This window comes from Salvelinus alpinus, chromosome 5 (genome assembly GCF_045679555.1).
Source record: "Salvelinus alpinus chromosome 5, SLU_Salpinus.1, whole genome shotgun sequence".
NCBI classification, from domain to species: Eukaryota; Metazoa; Chordata; class Actinopteri; order Salmoniformes; family Salmonidae; genus Salvelinus; species Salvelinus alpinus.
Window position 1 is genome coordinate 3896816 of NC_092090.1, and position 23569 is coordinate 3920384.

At 47.1% G+C, this 23569-nt stretch overlaps 1 protein-coding gene across 2 annotated transcripts in view; it reads right to left on the reverse strand.

Annotated features, from left to right (window-relative positions):
• The window catches only part of rhpn2 (rhophilin, Rho GTPase binding protein 2), an 82980-nt gene that overhangs the window by 24213 nt on the left and 35198 nt on the right, over window positions 1-23569 (reverse strand). For both annotated transcript variants that reach the window (XM_071400391.1, XM_071400390.1), the window contains exons 3-6: window positions 21951-22079; window positions 9154-9229; window positions 2601-2678; window positions 2159-2283 (exon numbers count right to left, since the gene is read on the reverse strand). In XM_071400391.1, the coding sequence (XP_071256492.1) occupies window positions 2159-2283; window positions 2601-2678; window positions 9154-9229; window positions 21951-22079 (408 nt within the window). The remainder of the gene's footprint in view (window positions 1-2158; window positions 2284-2600; window positions 2679-9153; window positions 9230-21950; window positions 22080-23569) is intronic.

Genomic DNA, 23569 nt, shown 5'->3' on the forward strand with positions numbered 1-23569 from the left:
ACATCACACCTGCGGGACAGGTACAGGATGGCAACAACAACTGCCAGAGTTACACCAGGAACGCACAATCCCTCCATCAGTGCTCAGACTCTCCGCACCAGACAGAGAGGCTGGACTGAGGGCTTGTAGGCCTGTTGTAAGGCAGGTCCTCACCAGACATCACCGGCAACAACGTCGCCTATGGGCACAAACCCACCGTCGCTGGACCAGACAGGACTGGCAAAAAGTGCTCTTCACTGACGAGTCGTGGTTTTATCTCACCAGGGGTGATGGTCAGATTCGCGTTTATCGTCGAAGGAATGAGCGTTACACCGAGGCCTGTACTCTGGAGCGGGATCGATTTGGAGGTGGAGGGTCCGTCATGGTCTGTGGCGGTGTGTCACAGCATCATCGGACTGAGTTTGTTGTCATTGCAGGCAATCTCAACGCTGTGCCTTACAAGGAAGACATCCTCCTCCCTCATGTGGTACCCTTCCTGAAGGCTCATCCTGACATGACCCTCCAGCATGACAATGCCACCAGCCATACTGCTCGTTCTGTGCGTGATTTCCTGCAGGACAGGAATGTGCACCTTCTGCCATGGCCCGCTAAGAGCCCGGATCTCAATCCCATTGAGCACGTCTGGGACCTGTTGGATCGGAGGGTGAGGGCTAGGGCCATTCCCCCAAGAAATGTCCGGGAACTTGCAGGTGCCTTGGTGGAAGAGTGGGGTAACATCTCACAGCAGCAAGAACTGGCAAATCTGGTGCAGTCCATGAGGAGGAGATGCACTGCAGTACTTAATGCAGCTGGTGGCCACACCAGATACTGACTGTGACTTTTGATTTTGACCCCCCTTTGTACAGGGACACATTATTCCATTCCTGTTAGTCACATGTCTGTGGAACTTGTTCAGTTTATGTCTCAGTTGTTGAATCTTATGTTCATACAAATATTTACACGTTAAGTTTGCTGAAAATAAACGCAGTGGACAGTGAGAGTTTATATGCTCCTCATTCAGATCAGGCTGCTTGGTTCTTCAACATGGAAACAGCCATCTATAGCACTAGAATATGATACCTGGACCCCTGGACCGGGTCAGACCTATAGATACCTGGACCGGGTCAGACCTATAGATACCTGGACCGGGTCAGACCTATAGATACCTGGACCGGGTCAGACCTATAGATACCTGGACCGGGTCAGACCTATAGATACCTGGACCGGGTCAGACCTATAGATACCTGGACCGGGTCAGACCTATAGATACCTGGACCGGGTCAGACCTATAGATACCTGGACCGGGTCAGACCTATAGATACCTGGACCGGGTCAGACCTATAGATACCTGGACCGGGTCAGACCATTATGGACTGGGTATTGGAGACAGAGAGGTGGAACTACTATAGATACCTGGACCCCTGGACCGGGTCAGACCATGATGGACTGGGTATTGGAGACAGTGAGGTGGAACTACTATAGATACCTGGACCGGGTCAGACCTATAGATACCTGGACCGGGTCAGACCATGATGGACTGGGTATTGGAGACAGTGAGGTGGAACTACTATAGATACCTGGACCCCTGGACCGGGTCAGACCATGATGGACTGGGTATTGGAGACAGTGAGGTGGAACTACTATAGATACCTGGACCGGGTCAGACCTATAGATACCTGGACCGGGTCAGACCTATAGATCCCTGGACCCCTGGACCGGGTCAGACCATGATGGACTGGGTATTGGAGACAGTGAGGTGGAACTACTATAGATACCTGGACCGGGTCAGACCTATAGATACCTGGACCGGGTCAGACCTATAGATCCCTGGACCCCTGGACCGGGTCAGACCATGATGGACTGGGTATTGGAGACAGTGAGGTGGAACTACTATAGATACCTGGACCCCTGGACCGGGTCAGACCTATAGATACCTGGACCCCTGGACCGGGTCAGACCATGATGGACTGGGTATTGGAGACAGAGAGGTGGAACTACTATAGATACCTGGACCCCTGGACCGGGTCAGACCATGATGGACTGGGTATTGGAGACAGTGAGGTGGAACTACTATAGATACCTGGACCCCTGGACCGGGTCAGACCTATAGATACCTGGACCCCTGGACCGGGTCAGACCATGATGGACTGGGTATTGGAGACAGTGAGGTGGAACGTACCAAGTAAAGAAGATGCCCATCTGGCGGGTAGCGGAGAAGAAGCGGCTCTCCAGTAGAGGCATGTGACTGTAGTACTTGGCCAGGGTCTCGATGCCGGCGTCGTTGCGACTTGGGGTACGACAGGCCTGTGGGTACGGTGGGGAAAGAGGGTCAAAACACAACAAGACCGTGCTCTTATTCTGTATGTGCAACAAGACCGGGACTCTTATTCTGTATGTGCAACAAGACCGGGACTCTTATTCTGTATGTGCAACAAGACAGGGACTCTTATTCTGTATGTGCAACAAGTCAGGGACTCTTATTCTGTATGTGCAACAAGTCAGGGACTCTTATTCTGTATGTACAACAAGACAGGGATCCAGATGTGTGGTGGGTGATTCCATAGAGAAACCCAGTTTCCCTCTGACGATGTAGATCGCTATGAGACCTATGGTGAAAGTACCTGTCTGAGGTCCATCAGGTCAGCGATCTCCTCCTCGAAGCTGGAGCCATCTTCACTGTAGTGCTCCAGGATGAAGTCCTGGAAAAACACACCAGAACAAGGAGACCATCATCAACACACGGTTATAAAGTCTTGTGAAGTCCTGTTGAAACAAAGTAGAGACATCCTATAGAGCCACCGCCCCATCAAAACACCATCCACTGTCCCATAGAGCCACCGCCCCATCAAAACACCATCCACTGTCCTATAGAGTCACCGCCCCATCAAAACACCATCCACTGTCCCATAGAGCCACCGCCCCATCAAAACACCACCCACTGTCCTATAGAGTCACCGCCCCATCAAAACACCACCCACTGTCCTATAGAGCCACCGCCCCATCAAAACACCATCCACTGTCCCATAGAGCCACCGCCCCATCAAAACACCATCCACTGTCCTATAGAGTCACCGCCCCATCAAAACACCATCCACTGTCCTATAGAGCCACCGCCCCATCAAAACACCACCCACTGTCCCATAGAGCCAACGCCCCATCAAAACACCATCCACTGTCCCATAGAGCCACCGCCCCATCAAAACACCATCCACTGTCCTATAGAGCCACCGCCCCATCAAAACACCATCCACTGTCCTATAGAGCCACCGCCCCATCAAAACACCATCCACTGTCCCATAGAGTCACCGACCCATCAAAACACCATCCACTGTCCTATAGAACCACCGACCCATCAAAACACCATCCACTGTCCCATAGAGCCACCGCCCCATCAAAACACCATCCACTGTCCCATAGAGCCACCGCCCCATCAAAACACCATCCACTGTCCCATAGAGCCACCGCCCCATCAAAACACCATCCACTGTCCTATAGAGCCACCGCCCCATCAAAACACCATCCACTGTCCTATAGAGCCACCGCCCCATCAAAACACCATCCACTGTCCCATAGAGCCACCGCCCCATCAAAACACCATCAACTGTCCCATAGAGCCACTGACCCACCGCCCCATCAACACACCATCCACTGTCCCATAGAGCCACCGCCCCATCAAAACACCATCCACTGTCCCATAGAGCCACTGACCCACCGCCCCATCAACACACCATCCACTGTCCCATAGAGCCACCGCCCCATTAAAACACCATCCACTGTCCTATAGAGCCACCGCCCCATCAAAACACCATCCACTGTCCCATAGAGCCACCGACCCATCAAAACACCATCCACTGTCCTATAGAGTCACTGACCCATCAAAACACCATCCACTGTCCCATAGAGCCACCGCCCCATCAAAACACCATCCACTGTCCTATAGAGTCACCGCCCCATCAAAACACCATCCACTGTCCTATAGAGCCACCGCCCCATCAAAACACCATCAACTGTCCTATTGAGCCACCGCCCCATCAAAACACCATCCACTGTCCCGTAGAGCCACCGCCCCATCAAAACACCATCCACTGTCCTGTAGAGCCACCGCCCCATCAAAACACCATCCACTGTCCTATAGAGCCACCGACCCATCAAAACACCATCCACTGTCCTATAGAGTCACCAACCCATCAAAACACCATCCACTGTCCCATAGAGCCACCGCCCCATCAAAACACCATCCACTGTCCTATAGAGCCACCGCCCCATCAAAACACCATCCACTGTCCCATAGAGCCACCGCCCCATCAAAACACCATCCACTGTCCCATAGAGTCACCGACCCATCAAAACACCATCCACTGTCCTATAGAACCACCGACCCATCAAAACACCATCCACTGTCCCATAGAGCCACCGCCCCATCAAAACACCATCCACTGTCCCATAGAGCCACCGCCCCATCAAAACACCATCCACTGTCCCATAGAGCCACCGCCCCATCAAAACACCATCCACTGTCCTATAGAGCCACCGCCCCATCAAAACACCATCCACTGTCCTATAGAGCCACCGCCCCATCAAAACACCATCCACTGTCCCATAGAGCCACCGCCCCATCAAAACACCATCAACTGTCCCATAGAGCCACTGACCCACCGCCCCATCAACACACCATCCACTGTCCCATAGAGCCACCGCCCCATCAAAACACCATCCACTGTCCCATAGAGCCACTGACCCACCGCCCCATCAACACACCATCCACTGTCCCATAGAGCCACCGCCCCATCAAAACACCATCCACTGTCCTATAGAGCCACCGCCCCATCAAAACACCATCCACTGTCCCATAGAGCCACCGACCCATCAAAACACCATCCACTGTCCTATAGAGCCACCGCCCCATCAAAACACCATCAACTGTCCTATTGAGCCACCGCCCCATCAAAACACCATCCACTGTCCCGTAGAGCCACCGCCCCATCAAAACACCATCCACTGTCCTATAGAGCCACCGCCCCATCAAAACACCATCCACTGTCCCATAGAGCCACCGACCCATCAAAACACCATCCACTGTCCTATAGAGCCACCGCCCCATCAAAACACCATCAACTGTCCTATTGAGCCACCGCCCCATCAAAACACCATCCACTGTCCCATAGAGCCACCGCCCCATCAAAACACCATCCACTGTCCTATAGAGTCACCGACCCATCAAAACACCATCCACTGTCCCATAGAGCCACCGACCCATCAAAACACCATCCACTGTCCTATAGAGCCACCGCCCCATCAAAACACCATCCACTGTCCTATTGAGCCACCGCCCCATCAAAACACCATCCACTGTCCCATAGAACCACCGACCCATCAAAACACCATCCACTGTCCTATAGAGTCACCGACCCATCCAAACCTGACCTGACCCCTCCCCAGACCCAACCAAACCTGACCCCTCCCCAGACCCAACCAAACCTGACCCCTCCCCAGACCCAACCAAACCTGACCCCTCCCCAGACCCAACCAAACCTGACCCCTCCCCAGACCCAACCTGACCCCTCCCCAGACCCAACCAAACCTGACCCCTCCCCAGACCAAACCAAACCTGACCCCTCCCTAGACCCAACCAAACCTGACCCCTCCCCAGACCCAACCAAACCTGACCCCTCCCCAGACCCAACCAAACCTGACCCCTCCCCAGACCAAACCAAACCTGACCCCTCCCCAGACCAAACCTGACCCCTCCCCAGACCCAACCAAACCTGACCCCTCCCCAGACCCAACCAAACCTGACCCCTCCCCAGACCAAACCTGACCCCTCCCCAGACCCAACCAAACCTGACCCCTCCCTAGACCAAACCTGACCCCTCCCCAGACCAAACCAAACCTGACCCCTCCCCAGACCAAACCTGACCCCTCCCCAGACCCAACCAAACCTGACCCCTCCCCAGACCCAACCAAACCTGACCCCTCCCCAGACCAAACCTGACCCCTCCCCAGACCCAACCAAACCTGACCCCTCCCTAGACCAAACGTGACCCCTCCCCAGACCCAACCAAACCTGACCCCTCCCCAGACCAAACCTGACCCCTCCCCAGACCCAACCAAACCTGACCCCTCCCCAGACCCAACCAAACCTGACCCCTCCCCAGACCCAACCAAACCTGACCCCTCCCCAGACCCAACCAAACCTGACCCCTCCCCAGACCCAACCAAACCTGACCCCTCCCCAGACCCAACCAAACCTGACCCCTCCCCAGACCAAACCTGACCCCTCCCCAGACCCAACCAAACCTGACCCCTCCCTAGACCCAACCAAACGTGACCCCTCCCCAGACCAAACCTGACCCCTCCCCAGACCAAACCTGACCCCTCCCCAGACCAAACCTGACCCCTCCCCAGACCAAACCTGACCCCTCCCCAGACCAAACCTGAGCCCTCCCCAGACCCAACCTGAGCCGAACTAAGCGGAAGTGTGTCTCTAGCCGCGTGACGATCAGTGTTGTGTCTCCTGACTAGCAGCCAGACAGTATGTCACTGACACCTGGTCATTAAAGCTAGTTGATTACAGGCCAGAAGTAGGGCACACTTAACTCGTCAGACAGATACAGGAAGTCCACGTCTCAAATGGCACCCTATTCCCTAGTGCAAGGCAGGCCCACAAGGGAGGCCCACAAGGCAGGCCCACAAGGGAGCACCACAAGGGAGGCCCCCCACAAGGCAGGACCACCACAAGGCAGGACCACAAGGGAGGGAGGCCCACAAGGGAGACCACAAGGCAGGACCACAAGGCAGACCCGACCACAAGGGAGGACCGACCACAAGGCAAGACCACAAGGGAGGCCCACAAGGCAGGCCCACAGGGCTCTGGTCAACAGAAGTGGTCTATCTGGGGAATAGGGTCCCATTTGGGATGTAGCCTAAGTCTATAATCGAGATGATCTAGTCCTTATCTGCACCTCACAGCGGTATAAAGGTGACATCATGGTATTCCCCACCACCGGTAGGCTTACTGGGCCGTTGTCATTTCCTGGTTGACAGAGCTGTGACCTAGTTGACAATAATAAAGCTGTTTGCTGAGGGTCAAAACATCACGGGGTTAAACTTTAATCTATTGAACCTGATGAAACGCTGAACAAATGGTTTTGTCCAACAGTAGTGCATAAAATAGGGAATAGGTTGTCATTTGGTACACACCCTATATCTATATATCCAGTACATACTAGTGAACAAATGGAGAATAGAGATCGCTGTCAAAGGAATTGATATCAATGAATTGTGAAACAGCTGCTGTACCTTAGCTGTATGCGCTGACTGTACGTGGGCCTGGACGAGAGAACCTGACTGTACGTGGGCCTGGACGAGAGAACCCAACTGTACGTGGGCCTGGACGAGAGAACCCGACTGTACGTGGGCCTGGACGAGAGGACCTGACTGTACGTCGGTCTGGACGAGAGGACCTGACTGTACGTGGGTCTGGACGAGAGGACCTGACTGTACGTGGGTCTGGAATAGAGAACCTGACTGTACGTCGGTCTCGAATAGAGAACCTGACTGTACGTCGGCCTGGACGAGAGAACCTGACTGTACGTGGGCCTGGACGAGAGAACCTGACTGTACGTCGGTCTGGAATAGAGAACCTGACTGTACGTCGGTCTGGATGAGAGAACCTGACTGTACGTCGGTCTGGAATAGAGAACCTGACTGTACGTCGGTCTGGAATAGAGAACCCGACTGTACGTCGGTCTGGAATAGAGAACCCGACTGTACGTCGGTCTGGAATAGAGAACCTGACTGTACGTCGGTCTCGAATAGAGAACCTGACTGTACGTCGGTCTGGAATAGAGAACCTGACTGTACGTGGGCCTGGAATAGAGAACCTGACTGTACGTCGGTCTCGAATAGAGAACCTGACTGTACGTCGGTCTCGAATAGAGAACCTGACTGTACGTGGGTCTGGAATAGAGAACCTGACTGTACGTCGGCCTGGAATAGAGAACCTGACTGTACGTCGGTCTGGAATAGAGAACCTGACTGTACGTGGGTCTGGAATAGAGAACCTGACTGTACGTCGGTCTGGAATAGAGAACCTGACTGTACGTGGGTCTGGAATAGAGAACCTGACTGTACGTCGGTCTGGAATAGAGAACCTGACTGTACGTCAGTCTGGAATAGAGAACCTGACTGTACGTCGGTCTGGAATAGAGAACCTGACTGTACGTCGGTCTGGAATAGAGAACCTGACTGTACGTCGGTCTGGAATAGAGAACCTGACTGTACGTCGGTCTGGAATAGAGAACCTGACTGTACGTCGGCCTGGATGAGAGAACCTGACTGTACGTCAGTCTGGACGAGAGAACCTGACTGTACGTCGGTCTGGAATAGAGAACCCGACTGTACGTCGTTCTGGAATAGAGAACCTGACTGTACGTCGGCCTGGACGAGAGAACCTGACTGTACGTCGGTCTGGAATAGAGAACCTGACTGTACGTCGGTCTGGACGAGAGAACCTGACTGTACGTCAGTCTGGAATAGAGAACCTGACTGTACGTCGGCCTGGACGAGAGAACCTGACTGTACGTCGGTCTGGAATAGAGAACCTGACTGTACGTCGGTCTGGACGAGAGAACCTGACTGTACGTCAGTCTGGAATAGAGAACCTGACTGTACGTCGGCCTGGACGAGAGAACCTGACTGTACGTCGGTCTGGACGAGAGAACCTGACTGTACGTCGGTCTGGAATAGAGAACCTGACTGTACGTCGGCCTGGACGAGAGAACCCGACTGTACGTCGGTCTGGACGAGAGAACCTGACTGTACGTCGGTCTGGATGAGAGAACCTGACTGTACGTCGGTCTGGAATAGAGAACCTGACTGTACGTCGGCCTGGAATAGAGAACCTGACTGTACGTCGGCCTGGACGAGAGAACCTGACTGTACGTGGGTCTGGACGAGAGAACCAGACTGTACGTGGGTCTGGACGAGAGAACCAGACTGTACGTCGGTCTGGACGAGAGAACCTGACTGTACGTGGGTCTGGACGAGAGAACCTGACTGTACGTCGGCCTGGAATAGAGAACCTGACTGTACGTCGGTCTGGACGAGAGAACCTGTTAAATTATCTGAAATGTCCAGCTAGTGAAGAAGTAGTGAAACGGAGGTCTGTACTACCTTGAATGACACAGAGAAGTCCATCTCTTTCGTCTCCTTCAGCCCCAGCGGGATGAGAGGGATGCTGGAGGTCTCTCTGGAAACAGGAAAGGAGAGATCGTTATTCGTGACATTTAACTGTTAAAGATACGCCGGCACTGTGACACACAGTGATGTTAGTGGTGAACAGTGAGTTTTACACACATTAACAGACCGGTTGGCTGTGTGATGTTAGTGGTGAACAGTGAGTTTTATACACATTAACAGACCGGTTGGCTGTGTGATGTTAGTGGTGAACAGTGAGTTTTATACACATTAACAGCCATATTGTTGAGGTGATCTAACAGACCGGTTGGCTGTGTGATGTCAGTGATGACATCATAAACTAAGGGGTGAATCCGAAACTTCAATTTAAGTCACATGTTCACTTAGTCTCCCGTTGACATCAATACATAACTAAATTAAATATTTAAAATTGGGAGAATGTTTACATTTGCTCTTCAGATTGCAGGCCAGAGGGAACACCCTTTGACAACAGTCTCTCTTTACATACAGACACGCCAACACTGCACCACAATACATTATAACCCAGAGCAACCACCCAGGAGTATCTGGGTCCACCTTACTCACACCAACACTACACCACAAAACATTATAACCCAGGAGTATCTGGGTCCACCTTACTCACACCAACACCACATTATAACCCAGAGCAACCACCCAGGAGTATCTGGGTCCACCTTACTCACACCAACACTACACCACAATACATTACCACCCAGGAGTATCTGGGTCCACCTTACTCACACCAACACTGCACCACAATACATTACAACCCAGAGCAACCACCCAGGAGTATCTGGGTCCACCTTACTCACACCAACACCACAATACATTATAACCCAGAGCAACCACCCAGGAGTATCTGGGTCCACCTTACTCACACCAACACCACAATACATTATAACCCAGAGCAAACACCCAGGAGTATCATCATGAACATAAACATAAACATCATAAACATCATGGACCTGTAGTGTTAACCAGTAAACACCAATATAACCTGTAGTGTTAACCAGTAAACATCAATATATTCTCACATCGTGGACCTGTAGTGTTAACCAGTAAACATCAATATATCACCTGCAGTGTTAACCAGTAAACATCAATATAACCTGTAGTGTTAACCAGTAAACATCAATATATCCTGCAGTGTTAACCAGTAAACATCAATATATCCTGTAGTGTTAACCAGTAAACATCAATATATCCTGTAGTGTTAACCAGTAAACATCAATATATCCTGTCGTGTTAACCAGTAAACACCAATATAAACTGTAGTGTTAACCAGTAAACATCAATATATCCTGTAGTGTTAACCAGTAAACATCAATATAACCTGCAGTGTTAACCAGTAAACACCAATATAACCTGTAGTGTTAACCAGTAAACATCAATATAACCTGTAGTGTTAACCAGTAAACATCAATATATCCTGTAGTGTTAACCAGTAAACATCAATATAACCTGTAGTGTTAACCAGTAAACATCAATATATCCTGTAGTGTTAACCAGTAAACATCAATATAACCTGTAGTGTTAACCGGTAAACATCAATATAACCTGTAGTGTTAACCAGTAAACATCAATATAAACTGTAGTGTTAACCAGTAAACATCAATATAACCTGTAGTGTTAACCAGTAAACATCAATATAAACTGTAGTGTTAACCAGTAAACACCAATATATCCTGTAGTGTTAACCAGTAAACACCAATATAACCTGTAGTGTTAACCAGTAAACATCAATATAACCTGTAGTGTTAACCAGTAAACATCAATATAACCTGTAGTGTTAACCAGTAAACACCAATATAAACTGTAGTGTTAACCAGTAAACATCAATATAAACTGTAGTGTTAACCAGTAAACATCAATATAACCTGTAGTGTTAACCAGTAAACATCAATATAACCTGTAGTGTTAACCAGTAAACACCAATATAAACTGTAGTGTTAACCAGTAAACACCAATATAACCTGTAGTGTTCACCAGTAAACATCAATATATCCTGTAGTGTTAACCAGTAAACATCAATATAACCTGTAGTGTTAACCAGTAAACATCAATATATCCTCACATCCTGGACCTGTAGTGTTAACCAGTAAACATCAATATATCCTGTAGTGTTAACCAGTAAACATCAATATAACTTGTAGTGTTAACCAGTAAACATCAATATAACCTGTAGTGTTAACCAGTAAACATCAATATATCCTGTAGTGTTAACCAGTAAACATCAATATATCCTCACATCGTGGACCTGTAGTGTTAACCAGTAAACATCAATATAACCTGTAGTGTTAACCAGTAAACATCAATATATCCTGTAGTGTTAACCAGTAAACATCATGGACCTGTAGTGTTAACCAGTGAACATCATGGACCTGTAGTGTTAACCAGTAAACACCAATATATCCTGTAGTGTTAACCAGTAAACATCATGGACCTGTAGTGTTAACCAGTGAACATCGTGGACCTGTAGTGTTCACCAGTAAACATCAATATATCCTCACATCGTGGACCTGTAGTGTTAACCAGTAAACACCAATATAACCTGTAGTGTTAACCAGTAAACATCAATATAACCTGCAGTGTTAACCAGTAAACACCAATATAACCTGCAGTGTTAACCAGTAAACATCAATATATCCTGTAGTGTTAACCAGTAAACATCAATATAACCTGTAGTGTTAACCAGTAAACATCAATATATTCTCACATCGTGGACCTGTAGTGTTAACCAGTAAACATCAATATATCCTGCAGTGTTAACCAGTAAACATCAATATAACCTGTAGTGTTAACCAGTAAACATCAATATATCCTGCAGTGTTAACCAGTAAACATCAATATATCCTGTAGTGTTAACCAGTAAACATCAATATATCCTGTAGTGTTAACCAGTAAACATCAATATATCCTGTCGTGTTAACCAGTAAACACCAATATAAACTGTAGTGTTAACCAGTAAACATCAATATATCCTGTAGTGTTAACCAGTAAACATCAATATATCCTGTAGTGTTAACCAGTAAACACCAATATAACCTGTAGTGTTAACCAGTAAACATCAATATAACCTGTAGTGTTAACCAGTAAACATCAATATATCCTGTAGTGTTAACCAGTAAACATCAATATAAACTGTAGTGTTAACCAGTAAACATCAATATATCCTGTAGTGTTAACCAGTAAACATCAATATAACCTGTAGTGTTAACCGGTAAACATCAATATAACCTGTAGTGTTAACCAGTAAACATCAATATAAACTGTAGTGTTAACCAGTAAACATCAATATAACCTGTAGTGTTAACCAGTAAACATCAATATAAACTGTAGTGTTAACCAGTAAACACCAATATATCCTGTAGTGTTAACCAGTAAACACCAATATAACCTGTAGTGTTAACCAGTAAACATCAATATAACCTGTAGTGTTAACCAGTAAACATCAATATAACCTGTAGTGTTAACCAGTAAACACCAATATAAACTGTAGTGTTAACCAGTAAACATCAATATAAACTGTAGTGTTAACCAGTAAACATCAATATAACCTGTAGTGTTAACCAGTAAACATCAATATAACCTGTAGTGTTAACCAGTAAACACCAATATAAACTGTAGTGTTAACCAGTAAACACCAATATAACCTGTAGTGTTCACCAGTAAACATCAATATATCCTGTAGTGTTAACCAGTAAACATCAATATAACCTGTAGTGTTAACCAGTAAACATCAATATATCCTCACATCCTGGACCTGTAGTGTTAACCAGTAAACATCAATATATCCTGTAGTGTTAACCAGTAAACATCAATATAACTTGTAGTGTTAACCAGTAAACATCAATATAACCTGTAGTGTTAACCAGTAAACATCAATATATCCTGTAGTGTTAACCAGTAAACATCAATATATCCTCACATCGTGGACCTGTAGTGTTAACCAGTAAACATCAATATAACCTGTAGTGTTAACCAGTAAACATCAATATATCCTGTAGTGTTAACCAGTAAACATCATGGACCTGTAGTGTTAACCAGTGAACATCATGGACCTGTAGTGTTAACCAGTAAACACCAATATATCCTGTAGTGTTAACCAGTAAACATCATGGACCTGTAGTGTTAACCAGTGAACATCGTGGACCTGTAGTGTTCACCAGTAAACATCAATATATCCTCACATCGTGGACCTGTAGTGTTAACCAGTAAACACCAATATAACCTGTAGTGTTAACCAGTAAACATCAATATAACCTGCAGTGTTAACCAGTAAACACCAATATAACCTGCAGTGTTAACCAGTAAACATCAATATATCCTGTAGTGTTAACCAGTAAACATCAATATAACCTGTAGTGTTAACCAGTAAACATCAATATATCCTCACATCCTGGACCTGTAGTGTTAACCAGTAAACATCAATATATCCTGTAGTGTTAACCAGTAAACATCAATATAACTTGTAGTGTTAACCAGTAAACATCAATATAACCTGTAGTGTTAACCAGTAAACATCAATATATCCTGTAGTGTTAACCAGTAAACATCAATATATCCTCACATCGTGGACCTGTAGTGTTAACCAGTAAACATCAATATAACCTGTAGTGTTAACCAGTAAACATCAATATATCCTGTAGTGTTAACCAGTAAACATCATGGACCTGTAGTGTTAACCAGTGAACATCATGGACCTGTAGTGTTAACCAGTAAACACCAATATAACATGTAGTGTTAACCAGTAAACATCAATATAACCTGTAGTGTTAACCAGTAAACATCAATATAACCTGTAGTGTTAACCAGTAAACATCATGAACCTGTAGTGTTAACCAGTAAACATCGTGGACCTGTAGTGTTAACCAGTAAACACCAATATAACATGTAGTGTTAACCAGTAAACATCAATATAACCTGTAGTGTTAACCAGTAAACATCAATATATCCTGTAGTGTTAACCAGTAAACATCATGGACCTGTAGTGTTAACCAGTAAACATCAATATATTCTCACATCGTGGACCTGTAGTGTTAACCAGTAAACATCAATATATCCTCACATCGTGGACCTGTAGTGTTAACCAGTAAACACCAATATAAACTGTAGTGTTAACCAGTAAACACCAATATAAACTGTAGTGTTAACCAGTAAACATCAATATATCCTCACATCGTGGACCTGTAGTGTTAACCAGTAAACATCAATATATCCTGTAGTGTTAACCAGTAAACATCAATATATCCTCACATCGTGGACCTGTAGTGTTAACCAGTCAACATCAATATAACCTGTAGTGTTAACCAGTAAACATCAATATATCCTGTAGTGTTAACCAGTAAACATCAATATATCCTCACATCGTGGACCTGTAGTGTTAACCAGTAAACACCAATATAACCTGTAGTGTTAACCAGTAAACATCAATATAACCTGTAGTGTTAACCAGTAAACATCAATATATCCTGTAGTGTTAACCAGTAAACACCAATATAACCTGTAGTGTTAACCAGTAAACATCAATATAACCTGTAGTGTTAACCAGTAAACATCATGGACCTGTAGTGTTAACCAGTAAACATCAATATAACCTGTAGTGTTAACCAGTAAACATCAATATATCCTGTAGTGTTAACCAGTAAACATCATGGACCTGTAGTGTTAACCAGTAAACACCAATATATCCTGTAGTGTTAACCAGTAAACATCAATATAACCTGTAGTGTTAACCAGTAAACATCAATATAACCTGTAGTTTTAACCAGTAAACACCAATATATCCTCACATTGTGGACCTGTAGTGTTAACCAGTAAACATCAATATATCCTGTAGTGTTAACCAGTAAACATCAATATAACCTGTAGTGTTAACCAGTAAACACCAATATAACCTGTAGTGTTAACCAGTAAACATCAATATATCCTGTAGTGTTAACCAGTAAACACCAATATAACCTGTAGTGTTAACCAGTAAACATCAATATAACCTGTAGTGTTAACCAGTAAACATCAATATATCCTGTAGTGTTAACCAGTAAACATCATGGACCTGTAGTGTTAACCAGTAAACACCAATATAACCTGTAGTGTTAACCAGTAAACATCAATATAACCTGTAGTGTTAACCAGTAAACACCAATATAACCTGTAGTGTTAACCAGTAAACATCAATATATCCTGTAGTGTTAACCAGTAAACACCAATATAACCTGTAGTGTTAACCAGTAAACATCAATATAACCTGTAGTGTTAACCAGTAAACATCAATATATCCTGTAGTGTTAACCAGTAAACACCAATATAACCTGTAAACATCAATATAACCTGTAGTGTTAACCAGTAAACACCAATATAACCTGTAAACATCAATATAACCTGTAGTGTTAACCAGTAAACATCAATATATCCTGTAGTGTTAACCAGTAAACACCAATATATCCTGTAGTGTTAACCAGTAAACATCATGGACCTGTAGTGTTAACCAGTAAACATCAATATAACCTGTAGTGTTAACCAGTAAACACCAATATATCCTGTAGTGTTAACCAGTAAACATCAATATAACCTGTAGTGTTAACCAGTAGTCTCATTAAGCAGATCTCCACTACAAGAGATCCTGCAGCCTGTCACAAATAAACAGCTACTTTCCTTCCTTTGTCCCTGCATGCTGAAACCAGTTTGATCCGGTCTGAGTGAAAGGACTGGAGGAAGAGGGGCAGAACACTGCTGTAAGAATGAGGGAGGTGGGGAAAGGAGAGGAGATCCTTCTGTTCCGGGGGTCTCTACCCAACGTCAGGCTGAGGTAATATTACAGACAGCTGTGCTGGGGTGAATACACTGTTCTAACCCAACACCTGGAGGCCTTTGGTTCCCCCACAGTCACAGAGGAGTGACATACTGTACAGGACAGTCACAGAGGAGTGACAGACTGTACAGGACAGTCACAGAGGAGTGACAGACTGTACAGGACACTGCAGCTGTGTGGTTCTGGTCTGGTTCTGGTCCATAGACGGATTATATAAAGGTTGTACAATTGTCTCTAACAGAACAGGTGACTTGGTCTCTGTGGTCGGGCTATAACAGCATTCCTTGTAGCATTGTCTCTGGGTAGAGAGAGCGAGAGAGAGAGGTAGAGAGAGAGAGGGAGGTAGAGAGAGAGAGAGAGGTAGAGAGAGAGAGAGAGAGAGAGGTAGAGAGAGAGAGGTAGAGAGAGAGAGAGAGGTAGAGAGAGAGAGAGAGAGAGAGAGAGAGAGAGGTAGAGAGAGAGAGAGAGGTAGAGAGAGAGAGAGAGAGAGAGAGAGGAGAGAGAGAGAGAGAGGTAGAGAGAGAGAGAGAGGTAGAGAGAGAGAGAGAGGTAGAGAGAGAGAGGTAGAGAGAGAGAGAGAGAGAGAGAGAGAGAGAGAGGTAGAGAGAGAGAGAGAGGTAGAGAGAGAGAGAGAGGTAGAGAGAGAGAGAGAGGTAGAGAGAGAGAGAGAGAGAGAGAGGTAGAGAGAGAGAGAGAGAGAGAGGTAGAGAGAGAGAAAGAGAGAGAGAAAGAGAGAGAGAAAGAGAGAGAGAAAGAGAGAGAGGTAGAGAGAGAGGTAGAGAGAGAGGTAGAGAGGTAGAGAGAGGTAGAGAGAGGTAGAGAGAGGTAGAGAGAGGTAGAGAGAGGTAGAGAGAGAGAGAGGGAGGGAGAGAGAGAGAGAGAGAGGTAGATAGGGAGGTGGCGAGGGAGGTAGAGAGAGAGAGAGGGAGAGAGATAGAGAGGGAGGTAGAGAGAGAGGTAGAGAGAGAGAGGTAGAAAGAGAGAGGTAGAGAGAGAGAGAGAGAGAGAGAGGAGAGAGAGAGAGAGAGAGAGAGAGAGAGAGAGAGAGAGAGAGAGAGAGAGAGAGATAGAGAGCGAGAGAGAGAGGGAGATAGAGAGCAGGTGACTTGATCTCTGTGGGGCTGAAATAGATGCTGATGGGAGACAGCAACAAAGGCTGTTCCCATTGCTGGGGTATGTCTGCTTCTGTATGACTTGATAGAGGGGAGAAGAGGAGGGTTGTGAGAGGTGGGGAGCTGCTAGAGCAATGAAAGATAGGGAGCGTTTTACTTTTCAGTCCAGGGAATTCAACCCAGACATCCCAGGGCACATCTTGGAGCGTTCCATCCCTCAGTAAAAAGACACCCAGACACACACATTGGGCTGTTTTCAGACGTGTTAAACACTAAGACAGTTAAACGTGGAGCTTCTCCAGGAGACGTGGGTTTGGTGGTCACTGTAGTCTGGGGCTCGCCACGCCATTCTCTATATAGGGCCCTACTTTCTGACCAGGAAACACATGGCTCTGGTCTAAAGTTGTGCACTATGTAGTGAATATGGTGCCATAGGGCTCTGGTCTAAAGTAGTGCACTATATAGGGAATAGGGTGCCATAGGGCTCTGGTCTAAAGTAGTGCACTATGTAGTGAATATGGTGCCATAGGGCTCTGGTCTAAAGTAGTGCACTATATAGGGAATATGGTGCCATAGGGCTCTGGTCTAAAGTAGTGCACTATATAGGGAATAGGGTGCCGTTTGGGATGCACCCTAGACATGCTTCACCCTCAGCCAGACACTGACAGTGTGTTTTATACAGGTCGTTAGATATCCCTGTTCCGTCTCACACAAACAGCCTTAGAAAAGGAACCGGATCGCATAAACACACCGACCAAGAGGCAAGTAGGCCAACGCCATATTACAAAGGCTGCTAGGCCTTCTGGGAATCTGTACAAGATAATACTCAGAGAGGACAATGCAATGGATGGTACAACAGACAGTACCAATTCACCAGGGATATGTCTGGCGCCCTACTCCTTCTGGGTCTGGCCGCAATGGGGCACCATTTTCTTGTTTTTTTAATATACGTGGGTAATCTGCCTCTACCATCGGTCCTATTAGCCAACGTACAATCATTGGATGACAAATTTAGATACGATCACGAATATCCAACGGGACATTAAAAACTGTAATGACAACAGGGTCGTGGCTGAATGACAACAGGGATAACATCAAGCTTGCGGGGTTTTCGCCGTATCGGCAAGACAGAACAGCCGCCTCCGGTAAGACAAGGGGTGGCGATCTGTGCATATTTGTAAAGAACAGCTGGTGCACGAAATCTAATATTAAAAGGAAGTTTCGAGGTTTTGCTCACCTGAGGTAGAGTATCTCATGATAAGCCGTAGACCACACTATTTACTTAGAGGTTTTCATCTATATTTTTCATAGCTGTCCATTTACTACCACAAACCGTTGCTGGCATTAAGACCGCACTCAATGAGCTGTATAAGGCCATAAGCAAACAGGAAACCACTCATCAAGAGGCGGCGCTCCTAGTGGCCGGGGACTTTAATGCAGGGAAACTGAAATCCATTTGACCTAATTTCTACCAGCATGTTAAATGTGAAACCAGAGGGAAAATAACTCTAAACCACCTTTACTCCACACACAGAGACACATACAAAACTCTCACTCACCCTCCATTTGTCAAATCTGACCTTAATTCTATCCTCTTGATTCCTGCTTACAAGCAAAAACTAAAGCAGGAAGTACCAACTGAGTTCAATGTTTGTTATATTCTGCGATAGGAGCTTTGAAAGGGCATGCCAGTTCCAGCAATAACTTGGTTGAGCGTGGAGCATTTGCGATGGTGTATACAAGCTGTACCCATCTAGATGGTGTATACCAGCTGTACCCATCTAGATGGTGTATACAAGCTGTACCCATCTAGATGGTGTATACAAGCTGTACCCATCTAGATGGTGTATACCAGCTGTACCCATCTAGATGGTGTATACCAGCTGTACCCATCTAGATGGTGTATACAAGCTGTACCCATCTAGATGGTGTATACAAGCTGTACCCATCTAGATGGTGTATACAAGCTGTACCCATCTAGATGGTGTATACAAGCTGTACCCATCTAGATGGTGTATACAAGCTGTACCCATCTAGATGGTGTATACAAGCTGTACCCATCTAGATGGTGTATACAAGCTGTACCCATCTAGATGGTGTATACAAGCTGTACCCATCTAGATGGTGTATACCAGCTGTACCCATCTAGATGGTGTATACAAGCTGTACCCATCTAGATGGTGTATACAAGCTGTACCCATCTAGATGGTGTATACAAGCTGTACCCATCTAGATGGTGAAACACACACAAAACAAAAACGGCTCACAACCGTGAGCTGCTACCTGAAGACGGGTCCCCATGCTAACTTCCTCATCAGACATATGAGTGGGTGTAAATCTTCTGAGCTCACTGGTTCCTCGTCCATAATTCTTTCTCAACCAGACAGGCCGGTTCTTTTCCTCGCTCTGTTGCTCTCCCTCTCTCACCAGCTCTTTGTTTTGATGTGAAGTCTCTGAGCTGCTGTGGTGCCTGTCAGCCAATTCAAAGCATGTCAAAGCCCTCCGCATTCCACAGCAATGTGCACACTTTGTGTTTATAAAGGTTCACTGTGTTTTATTTAAGGCCCAGTTGACTGTAGTGTATTTAGGTTCACAGTGTTTTATTTAAGACGGGTCCTACAGACTAGTTCACCGTGTTTTATTTAAGACGGGTCCTACAGACTAGTTCACCGTGTTTTATTTAAGACGGGTCCTACAGACTAGTTCCCTGTGTTTTATTTAAGACGGGTCCTACAGACTAGTTCACCGTGTTTTATTTAAGACGGGTCCTACAGACTAGTTCACTGTGTTTTATTTAAGACGGGTCCTACAGACTAGTTCACTGTGTTTTATTTAAGACGGGTCCTACAGACTAGTTCACTGTGTTTTATTTAAGACGGGTCCTACAGACTAGTTCACCGTGTTTTATTTAAGACGGGTCCTACAGACTAGTTCACCGTGTTTTATTTAAGACGGGTCCTACAGACTAGTTCACCGTGTTTTATTTAAGACGGGTCCTACAGACTAGTTCACTGTGTTTTATTTAAGACGGGTCCTACAGACTAGTTCACCGTGTTTTATTTAAGACGGGTCCTACAGACTAGTTCACTGTGTTTTATTTAAGACGGGTCCTACAGACTAGTTCACCGTGTTTTATTTAAGACGGGTCCTACAGACTAGTTCACCGTGTTTTATTTAAGACGGGTCCTACAGACTAGTTCACTGTGTTTTATTTAAGACGGGTCCTACAGACTAGTTCACTGTGTTTTATTTAAGACGGGTCCTACAGACTAGTTCCCTGTGTTTTATGTAAGACGGGTCCTACAGACTAGTTCACCGTGTTTTATTTAAGACGGGTCCTACAGACTAGTTCACTGTGTTTTATTTAAGACGGGTCCTACAGACTAGTTCACTGTGTTTTATTTAAGACGGGTCCTACAGACTAGTTCACCGTGTTTTATGTAAGACGGGTCCTACAGACTAGTTCACCGTGTTTTATTTAAGACGGGTCCTACAGACTAGTTCACTGTGTTTTATGTAAGACGGGTCCTACAGACTAGTTCACCGTGTTTTATTTAAGACGGGTCCTACAGACTAGTTCACTGTGTTTTATTTAAGACGGGTCCTACAGACTAGTTCACTGTGTTTTATGTAAGACGGGTCCTACAGACTAGTTCACACCCTCGAGCAACAACTGAACTCAACCCTCTGACATCAGAACCCAGATTGTAATAAAACCTAGAAGAAGAGAAATGTAGGAGGTCCTATCTGAACTTAATCCAGGCCCTTGTCTTCTCCCATCTGGACTACTGCAACTCTCTGTTGGCCGGGCTCCCCTCTGGTTGCCATCAAACCCCTGCAACTTATCCAGAACCCTGCAGCCCACCTGGTGCTCAACCTTCCCAAGTCGCCCCGCTCCTCCGCACACTCCACTGGCTTCCAGTTGAAGCTCACATCCACTACAAGACCATGGTGCTTAACTACGGAACAGCGAGAGGAACTGCCCCTCCCTACCTTCAGAGGGTGCTGTTTAAAGGGTGCCGTTTAAAGGGTGCCGTTTAAAGGGTGCCGTTTAAAGGGTGCCGTTCAAAGGGTGCAGGTTAAAGGGTGCAGGTTAAAGGGTGCTGTTTAAAGGGTGCTGTTTAAAGGGTGCTGTTTAAAGGGTGCTGTTTAAAGGGTGCCGTTTAAAGGGTGCCGTTTAAAGGGTGCCGTTTAAAGGGTGCCGTTCAAAGGGTGCAGGTTAAAGGGTGCAGGTTAAAGGGTGCTGTTTAAAGGGTGCTGTTTAAAGGGTGCTGTTTAAAGGGTGCTGTTTAAAGGGTGCCGTTCAAAGGGTGCAGGTTAAAGGGTGCAGGTTAAAGGGTGCTGTTTAAAGGGTGCTGTTTAAAGGGTGCTGTTTAAAGGGTGCTGTTTAAAGGGTGCTGTTTAAAGGGTGCCGTTTAAAGGGTGCCGTTTAAAGGGTGCCGTTTAAAGGGTGCCGTTTAAAGGGTGCCGTTTAAAGGGTGCCGTTCAAAGGGTGCCGTTCAAAGGGTGCAGGTTAAAGGGTGCAGGTTAAAGGGTGCAGGTTAAAGGGTGCTGTTTAAAGGGTGCTGTTTAAAGGGTGCTGTTTAAAGGGTGCTGTTTAAAGGGTGCTGTTTAAAGGGTGCTGTTTAAAGGGTGCTGTTTAAAGGGTGCTGTTTAAAGGGTGCCGTTTAAAGGGTGCCGTTCAAAGGGTGCAGGTTAAAGGGTGCAGGTTAAAGGGTGCTGTTTAAAGGGTGCTGTTTAAAGGGTGCTGTTTAAAGGGTGCTGTTTAAAGGGTGCTGTTTAAAGGGTGCTGTTTAAAGGGTGCTGTTTAAAGGGTGCCGTTTACTCACTGGATGTTCTGATAGACCTCCACTGAGCTGTTGAGCCCCTCCAGCTGCTCCATGAGGAGCTGCAGGTTAGAGTTGATATAGCTCAGCTCCAGACCGACCATCTCACACACCTTGTTGTTGGAGGTCGCCCTGGAGACGGGAAGAGAAAGGAAAGACATGTTAGCGTTCACAATACAAACTGAAAAAGAGGGTTGTAGGAGTATACAAGAACACCGGTATGTGGGAATTTATTTTTCAAGCATTTGAGATACAAACGTTGACAGACAGGACCGAGCTGTCAGACAGGACCGAGCTGTCAGACCGAGCTGTCAGACAGGACCGAGCTGTCAGACAGGACCGAGCGGTCAGACCAGACCGAGCGGTCAGACAGGACCGAGCTGTCAGACTGAGGTAAACATACCCTCACCTGCCTCTCTCCCTGCCTCTCCCCTATACCCTCACCTGCCTCTCTCCCTGCCCTCCCCTATACCCTCACCTGCCTCTCTCCCTGCCCTCCCCTATACCCTCACCTGCCTCTCTCCCTGCCCTCCCCTATACCCTCACCTGCCTCTCTCCCTGCCCTCCCCTATACCCTCACCTGCCTCTCTCCCTGCCCTCCCCTATACCCTCACCTCTCTGTCCTCCCCTATTCCCTCACCTGCTTCTCTCCCTGCCCTCCCCTATACCCTCACCTGGCCTCTCTGTCCTCCCCTATACCCTCACCTGCTTCTCTCCTTGCCCTCCCCTATACCCTCACCTGCCTCTGTCCCTGCCCTCCCCTATACCCTCACCTGCCTCTCTCCCTGCCTCTCCCCTATACCCTCACCTGCCTCTCTCCCTGCCCTCCCCTATACCCTCACCTGGCCTCTCTGTCCTCCCCTATACACTCACCTGGCCTCTCTGTCCTCCCCTATACCCTCACCTGCCTCTCTCCCTGCCCTCCCCTATACCCTCACCTGCCTCTCTCCCTGCCCTCCCCTATACCCTCACCTGCCTCTCTCCCTGCCCTCCCCTATACCCTCACCTGCCTCTCTCCCTGCCCTCCCCTATACCCTCACCTGGCCTCTCTCCCTGCCTCTCCCCTATACCCTCACCTGGCCTCTCTCCCTGCCCTCCCCTATACCCTCACCTGCCTCTCTCCCTGCCCTCCCCTATACCCTCACCTGCCTCTCTCCCTGCCCTCCCCTATACCCTCACCTGCCTCTCTCCCTGCCCTCCCCTATACCCTCACCTGCCTCTCTCCCTGCCCTCCCCTATACCCTCACCTGCCTCTCTCTCTGCCCTCCCCTATACCCTCACCTGCCTCTCTCTCTGCCCTCCCCTATACCCTCACCTGCCTCTCTCCCTGCCCTCCCCTATACCCTCACCTACCTCTCTCCCTGCCCTCCCCTATACCCTCACCTGCCTCTCTCTCTGCCCTCCCCTATACCCTCACCTGCCTCTCTCCCTGCCCTCGCCTATACCCTCACCTGCCTCTCTCCCTGCCCTCCCCTATACCCTCACCTGGCCTCTCTCTCTGCCCTCCCCTATACCCTCACCTGCCACTCCCCAGGAGTCAGGAATGCTGTCACATTCCAGGTGGTCAGCCAGGTAGAAAAGACAGGTGGAACATAATCCATCTCTTCAGACCTGCTTATTGT